Below are 8,453 nucleotides of genomic sequence, written 5' to 3' on the forward strand. Positions count from 1 at the left end.
TGTTCGTGTGTGTGGTCGTCTGTGTGTGTGTGTGTGTGTGTGTGTGTGTGTGTGTGTGTGTGTGTGTGTGTGTGTGTGCATGTGTGTGCGCACTTGGTCTTTGGGTGCTGTGTAAAGGCAGGAGAACGCAAGTCCATGAAACATAGTTTCTATGTATTGGAATGCAAAGCTTCAAATGGTATTTTTTTTACTCGTTGCTTTTTCAAATAGTGAACAGCTTGCTTTTGCTCGCAGTTCAATTTAAAAAAAAGAAAAAACGCGTGTCAATCTGGTACGACAACAGCAAGCCATGTATAGTATTCTCTATTTCAACAATTGTCTTTTTTCTTTAAGTGTATTAATTTGCGCTCCTCCCTTTACCGATTCCAAGTCACAGCAAACCCTAAAACATTCAGTCGCACATAATAACTCAAAGTAAAACTAGACCTTGTTTTGCACAAGCAGATGTCGCGCTGTTCTTACCGCATTTTCGGCGGGTCAAGCGGCGTGGTGTCATGGCTGATCGAGCCTCTGCAGCGCCGCCTGGTGGTGATGTGGTCCGTCCCCTTCAGCCTCATCTTCTACAAGAACAAGCTGGCTGTGGGTTTGACCCCGGCCGCGTCCAAGAAAGACTATGCCGAGAGAGACAACTGGTTCTACAAGATGTACAACGGAGACGTTGACGGTGTTCTCAGCGACTTCCAGTCCAAAGAATACGGGAGGACCATCCAGCCAATTCATGTCGAGTAAGGGATTCAAGGACTTATATCTGTCTTCCTAACCACATATCTTTCCGTCTGTCTCTTTGTCTCTGTCTTTCTATGTCTCTGTCTGTCAAATAAAGGCGTGCTCCTTCACAAAATGATTTCCGGCCATGCACCACGTGCTTTCATCACAAAATGTAAAGCCAAACCAAACCGAAAAGTCAATGTCCCCATTCCACGGATAGATCTCTTTAAATCAAGTTTAGCTTATTCTGGCAGCGTTTTGTGGAATTCTCTCCCGGAATCAGTTCGAGTCCCAACGAGTCTCAATATTTTCAAAAAACACCTCTCATTACATTTAATGTCAAATTACGAAAAGTCACAGTGATGGAAGACTTCGTTCTGATTATTTTCATATTGATCATATCTGTCCATAGAGCATCAGTGTTTCATTCAACATGTTCTGGTAATTCCCAATTTTGATCATAACGTAGGAATTTGTGTATAGCCTGCAACGTGTATATAGTCCTGTGAATAGTTTTTTTGCCTTTTTATTTCTTATTTTTTACTTTTATGTTTATCTTTTGTATTGTTTTACGTTTGTATATTATTATGTATATAAGATTAGAGTAGTCCCTCTCTGGGCGAGGGCTGGTTGAAAAGAATCTCGTTTATATTGCTTTTGCCACAACCCTCGTAAAATAAAAAAAAATTGATTTGATTTGATTTGATCTGTCTATCTGTCTGTCTGTCTGTCTGTCTGTATGTCTGCCTGCCTGTCTATCTGTCTGTCTGTCTGTCTGTCTGTCTGTCTGTCTCTCTCTCTCTTTCTCTCTCTCTCTCTCTCTCTCTCTCTCTCTCTCTCTCTCTCTCTCTCTCTCTCTCTCTCTCTCTCTCTCTCTCTCTCTCTCTCTCTCTCTCTCTCTCTCTCTCTCTCTGTTTATTGGCTTTTCCTCGCGAATCACTTAACACAATTTTATGTGCGTACTTTTTAATTGTTGCAAAGTGTTTTCACTTCAGTACATGTCAGAGAGAGGAGCACAAATAGTGTAGTCGCTTAGTCGAAGGCAATTAAGCGATCACAGAAGAAAAAGCGAGCCTTGAAAAACTCCACCAGAAACATATGTCATAATTAAAAACGTCATTTCATATTTCGTTTTGCAACACCTTTCGTCAAACATTGATTATGTGTTCGTGGTTCTGATATATACAGCATATTGCTTTGCAGGAATGAGACGGCCAGACTGAGCATCGAAGGCAGTATGACAGACGGCTACAAAGCACATGTGCGCATTGCCTTCAGGTCTACGTCGTAGGCTCGTCGCTACCAGACGACACGAACGTTCCATGCAACGTCACATTATAATCACAGCTTATTGTATCGCTAATTTGAGACCCTCTGATACTTGAATGTTACCCTTTTTTTTTCAAAAACTGTATATTTCTTTTTTTCGTGAGCTGAAACTCCCACGTTCACTCGTGTTGTTGCTTTACACAAATCGTGTTGTACGTGTTTGACCGGTTTCACCCCGCCGTTATGGTAGCCATACTCCGATATCGGGGGAAATCTGTGCATTGTATGCTCTGAATTCATCTAAAAATGAAGTCAAGACAACTAGACCACAATAATTTTGCCAGTGGAATGACTTTTGCTGTTTGGATGCTTATTATTTCTATTATTTCTTCATAATGATTTCTGACAGTCACACCCAACGTACGATGTGTCTGGAAACACCTCCACGCGGAGGGGTTTTGCGGCCAGCGCAGTAAAGATAAAGAGAGAACATTGTATCGGCTCGCGCGGCAGCAAGCACTATGTCTCTAGACTGGACAACGGAGTTACACTCCTCGGCTAAGACCTCACTGCTATCTTTTTCACTTTAAAAAAAAATATAGTATCTTCCTTTCCAATGCATATTTCACAAGTGCAAACGACGGGTGTCCGGTGCACTTCACGTGATTACCTGGCGACCCGGTATTATAGTTCGTGAGGCTTGGCCGAGGGAAGGGCTAATTATGAAAGTAAGTAGTCATTATGAAGACCTAATTAATTGCCTTTTATCACATTACAATACTCCATTCGAAAAAAGGTCCGCTTACGATTCCCTGAGAAAAAAAATACTGGACATAATATTATCTTCATAAAACTTAACAAGTGAATTCCCCCTAATGGTAACCCACAGACATTATATCTTGTTGTGTGAAAAATGTCTTTTATGACGACATGGCTTTTAAAGAAATGTTGAGGCGGCACTGCCGCGACCTCATGTTCCCATCCCATTGATAGACACTTAAAGGCATACTAACGCACTCCCGTGTTTACAAAGTGTAGTTTGCCCACAATCGATGTCAAACGCACCATAAGACCATATAATGACGATATGTCACCATGCGCGGACCATAATACATGCATTACAGCTTGTTCTAGCCTCTGAAAAAGTGAGGATGTCAACAAAGCCGCGGTGTTAGCTCCCTTGCATCAACGTTACATGTGTTGCCAAATCTATAAATAGGACCATCTAGATCAAAATAAAAATTCAAATATCTCAACATTTAAGGGCTCCTAGACCACAATATTTTGCAGGGAACTTAATTTAGTCTGTCTCCAGCTCTGGGTAAAGCAATTAGCGTGTATATTCATCAGCTTTCTATGCCTTTAAGTCAAGCACTATTTAACCTCGTGCGGAATAAGAGATTGTATTTTAGTTTGCATGCTTACAATATGTTTGATTAAAATGTTATCCAAAATGTTGTTTGAAATTGAAATTGCAATAAAATACACACAAGTGGTTTCATTTGATTTGTTACTTTTTTGTCCTGAATCCAACATTAATTGAGCAGATGTGCGATGTGTCATTGGATATAAAGCTTAGACATAATGATAACCAGTTTAGATACCCTATGTACATGACACCGAGACAGCATTGTCTCGGTCGACCAGTTTTGAACAGCCAGGACTCAGTCTCGCTGAATACGTCTTACTCGAGTGTTAATGTTTCTGCCTACACATTGACAAGGCCAAACAAACATTATATGTTTAACCCGACCGACCCTATTTTTTCCCGCCGAACCATACACGGTTTTTTTTTTATTTCTCAAAATCGATGTCGGAAATTTTATATTAAAGGCAAAGTAAGCCTCCCGTAAACCATCACAGAGCTCCCCGAGCGTCTAAATACAGTACAAGCATACTTCCATTTGAACGCTCACCGAACGGGAACATCCTGGCTGCTTTCTGTCGAGCGTGAGACATTTTCAAAGAATTTATTTTCGTAGACTTGTTCCGTTAACAACAACGGCGCCTCGTTTTTGCGCTAGACCTAACTTTTAAAATCTAAACTAATAAATTGACAGCTTGTTACACAAACATTCTTTAATCATAAAAGAATTCGTTTTTCATCAAGACAAGATCAGAACAATTCGAAGTTGTGAAAGTTTAAAAAAAGAAAAGCCCGGAAGCAGGGTCACGCAAGGGTCGTAGCAGACGACGGCCGGTTTATCAGTGCAAATCGCCGTTCCTCTTAACAGTCAAAAGTCATCGCTAGAGTTCTTGTGAACCACAGCCGTTGTTTCGTGCATAAAAAAAACGTGCTATTGTAGATAAGCTCACGTCGAGTCGCATTCAAATGACTAACTATGACGACTGCATTGTGAAAAGGGAAAACTGGATCACACGGGTTCACGATGGCTCAGGGGTAAGATAAACCACGCAAAAATAAATTCTTTGAAAATTGTTCGCTCTTTACGGAGGGCACCTAGGATGTTCTCAATTGGTGAGTGTTTAAATGAAATGGTGTTTGTACTGTGTGTAAAAGCCTGACCGTATCTGTGATGGTTTACGGGAGGCTTACTCTGCCTTTAATCATAATTTTTATATTTTTAATTTTCAGGGCTTGTTTTTAATCCGAATATAACATATTTATATGTTTTTGGAATCAGAAAATGATGAAGAATACAATAAATGTAATTTTGGATCGTTTTATAAAAAAATAATTTTAATTACAATTTTCGGACTCTTAATGACCAAAGTCATTAATTAATGTTTAAGCCTCCAAGCTGAAATGCAATACCAAAGTCCAGCCTTCGTCGAAGATTGCTTGGCCAAACTCTCAATTAATTTGATTGAAAAATGAGGGTGTGACAGTGCCGCCTCAACTTTTACAAAATGCTGGATATGACGACATCAAAGACATTTATCGAAAAAATGCAAAATAAGTCTGGGGATATCATACCCAGGAACTCTCATGAAAATTGTTATAAAGATCGGTCCAGTAGTTTACTCTGAATCGCTCTACACGGACACACATACACACACACACACACAGACACACACACACACACACACACACACACACACACACACACACACACACACACACACACACACACACACACACACACACACACCACGACCTTCGTCTCGATTCCCCCCTCTATGTTAAAACATTTAGTCAAAACTTGACAAAATGTAAAAAGACCTATGAAGAAGGATGCTCCCCGCCTGTTAAAAAAACAAAACAAGTCGCGTAAAGCAAAATTACTACATTTAGTCAAGCTGTGGAACTCACAGAATAAAACTGAACGCACTGCATTTTTTTCACAATGACTGTAGTCCGCCGCTAGTGCAAAAGGCAGTGAAAGTGACGAGCCTGTTTAGCGCGGTAGCGGTTGCGCTGTGCTGCATAGCACGCTTTACTGTACCTTTCTTCGTTTTAACTTTCTGAGCGTGTTTTTAATCCAAACATATCATATATATATATATGTTTTTGGAACCAGGAACCGACAAGGAATAAGATGAAATTGTTTTTAAAACGAGTTTGGAAATTTAATTTTAACCATAATTTTTATATTTTTAATTTTCAGAGCTTGTTTTTAATCCAAATATAACATATTTATATGTTATTTGGAATCAGAACATGATGAAGAATAAAATAAAAGTAATTTTGGATCGTTTTATAAATAAATAATTGTATTAAGTTTTAGGCCTCCATGATGAAATGCAATACCGAAGTCCGGCCTTTGTCGAAGATTGCTTGGCCAAAATTTCAATCAATTTGATTGAAAAATGAAGGTGTGACAGTGCCGCCTCAACTTTTACAAAATGCCGGATATGACGTCATCAAAGACGTTTATCCAAAAATGAAAAAAACAAACCCGGGGATATCATACCTAGGAACTCTCATGTAAACTTTCATAAAGATCGGTCCAGTAGTTTACTCTGAATCGCTCTACACACACGCACGCACAGACACACAGACTGACACACAGACACACACACACACACACACAGACACACACACACACACACACACACACACACACACACACACACACACACATGCACACACACACACATACACCATGACCCTCGTCTCGATTCCCCCCTCTATGTTAAAACATTTAGTCAAAACTTGACTAAATGTAACAAGTCGCGTAAGGCGAAAATACAACATTTAGTCAAGTAGCTGTCGAACTCACAGAATGAAACTGAACGCAATGCCATTTTTTCAGCAAGACCGTATACTCGTAGCATCGTCAGTCCACCGCTCATGGCAAAGGCAGTGAAATTGACAAGAAGAGCGGGGTAGTAGTTGCGCTAAGAAGGATAGCACGCTTTACTGTACCTCTCTTTGTTTTAACTTTCTGAGCGTGTTTTTAATCCAAACATATCATATCTATATGTTTTTGGAATCAGGAACCGACAAGGAATAAGATGAAAGTGTTTTTAAATTGATTTCGACAATTCAATTTTGATAATAATTTTTATATATTTAATTTTCAGAGCTTGTTTTTAATCCAAATATAACATATTTATATGTTTTTGGAATCAGAAAATGATGGAGAGTAAGATGAACGTAAATTTGGATCGTTTTATAAATTTTTATTTTTTTTTACAATTTTCAGATTTTTAATGACCAAAGTCATTAATTAATTTTTAAGCCACCAAGCTGAAATGCAATACCGAAGTGCGGGCTTCGTCGAAGATTACTTGACCATAATTTCAACCAATTTGGTTGAAAAATGAGGGCGTGACAGTGCCGCCTCAACTTTCACGAAAAGCCGGATATGACGTCATCAAAGACATTTATCAAAAAAATGAAAAAAACTTTCGGGGATTTTATACCCAGGAACTCTCATGTCAAATTTCATAAAGATCGGTCCAGTAGTTTAGTCTGAATCGCTCTACACACACACACAGACACACACACACACACACACGCACGCACGCACGCACGCACTCACATACACCACGACCCTCGTCTCGATTCCCCCCTCTACGTTAAAACATTTAGTCAAAACTTGACTAAATGTAAAAAGGAACAAGTCGCGTAAGGCGAAATAACATTTAATCAAGATGTCGAACTCACAGAATGAAACTGAACGCACTGCTTTTTTCACCAAGACCACATACTCTTTCAATCATTTTAATCGAAACATGAGTGTGTGACAGTGCCGCCTGAACATTCACAAAAAGCCGGATATGACGTCATCAAAGACATTTATCAAAAACATTGAAATAAATCGGAGGTTACCATTTTCAGGATCTCTCATGTAAATGTTCATGAAGATCGGTCCAGTAGTTGTCACTGAACCGTTCTACACACACACACACACACACACACACACGCACACACACACACACACACACACACACACACACACACACACACACACCACAACCCTCGTCTCGCACGCACACACACACACACACACACACACTCACACACACACACACACACACACACACACACACACACACACACACACATAGACCACCACCCACGTCTCGATTCCCTGCCAATGATAACACTTTAAGTGAAAACTTGACCAAATGTAACACGGTTTGGGCCCATTGTCCGTGGAATAAGCGGTCCGAATTTCTGCGCAGTGTGCTAATAAGGTGTGCAATTAAATGCAGAGAGCTAGGGTGACGAAAGAAAGAGAGAGAGAGAGAGAGAGAGAGAGAGAGAGAGAGAGAGAGAGAGAGAGAGAGAGAGAGAGAGAGAGAGAGAGAGAGAGAGAGAGAGAGAGAGAGAATTGATTTACAAAAGGGAGACAACTTCTAAAAGTAAGTATACATGTACACTCGAATAGTTACTTCCCTTCTTGAGCAAGACTGAGGATTGTCTCATTCTCAGCCATTTTGCTTGTTTGAACTTGTTAGAATACGTGGCTCTGTGTGTGTATGTATGTGTGTATGTGTATGTGTGTGTGGATGGGTGTTTTGTGTGTGTGTGTGTGTGTATGTGTAAGCGTTTGACAGGGATTTCGCCACTTCTTTTGCTGTCTAAGTGTTTGCTGTTATCTTTCTTGGTTTAAGCGTGTTTATTCAAATTCACATACACACGTTTCAAACAATAACAACATTGAGAACGTTAACAAGCAGATTGCTTATGGACACGTTCTTGAACTTATAATCAATACACATTCAGATAGCAAAACATGGCGAACAAGTGATAGCTTCAACACTTATCTTGATAATCTTTAATTATATTTTATACAAATAGGGTAAAGAGAGAGAGAGAGAGAGAGAGAGAGAGAGAGAGAGAGAGAGAGAGAGAGAGAGAGAGAGAGAGAGAGAGAGAGAGAGAGAGAGAGAGAGAGAGAGAGAGGGAGGGAGAGAATGCCTGGCTACATCAATTGCACAGTTAATATAATATCAGCCGAAGCGATTAGTTAACATAACATAGTCTTGTACAACAGAGAATATTTTCGTGTTCAAAGATATAGTTAAATCAGTATTTCCAAACAAGAGTGTTTTGCAGTCCA

At 39.8% G+C, this 8,453-nt stretch overlaps 1 protein-coding gene across 1 annotated transcript in view; it reads left to right on the forward strand.

The window, feature by feature from the left end:
- Window positions 1–3,475, forward strand: part of LOC138976415 (tereporin-Ca1-like) — an 11,269-nt gene extending 7,794 nt beyond the window's left edge. The window contains exons 4-5 of the mRNA XM_070349266.1: window positions 445–725; window positions 1,912–3,475. Coding sequence (XP_070205367.1) covers window positions 445–725; window positions 1,912–1,999 — 369 coding nt within the window. The 3' untranslated portion in view covers window positions 2,000–3,475. The remainder of the gene's footprint in view (window positions 1–444; window positions 726–1,911) is intronic.
- The last annotated feature ends 4,978 nt before the right edge of the window (window positions 3,476–8,453 follow it).

Source organism: Littorina saxatilis, linkage group LG9 (genome assembly GCF_037325665.1).
Source record: "Littorina saxatilis isolate snail1 linkage group LG9, US_GU_Lsax_2.0, whole genome shotgun sequence".
In the NCBI taxonomy this organism is placed as follows: Eukaryota; Metazoa; Mollusca; class Gastropoda; order Littorinimorpha; family Littorinidae; genus Littorina; species Littorina saxatilis.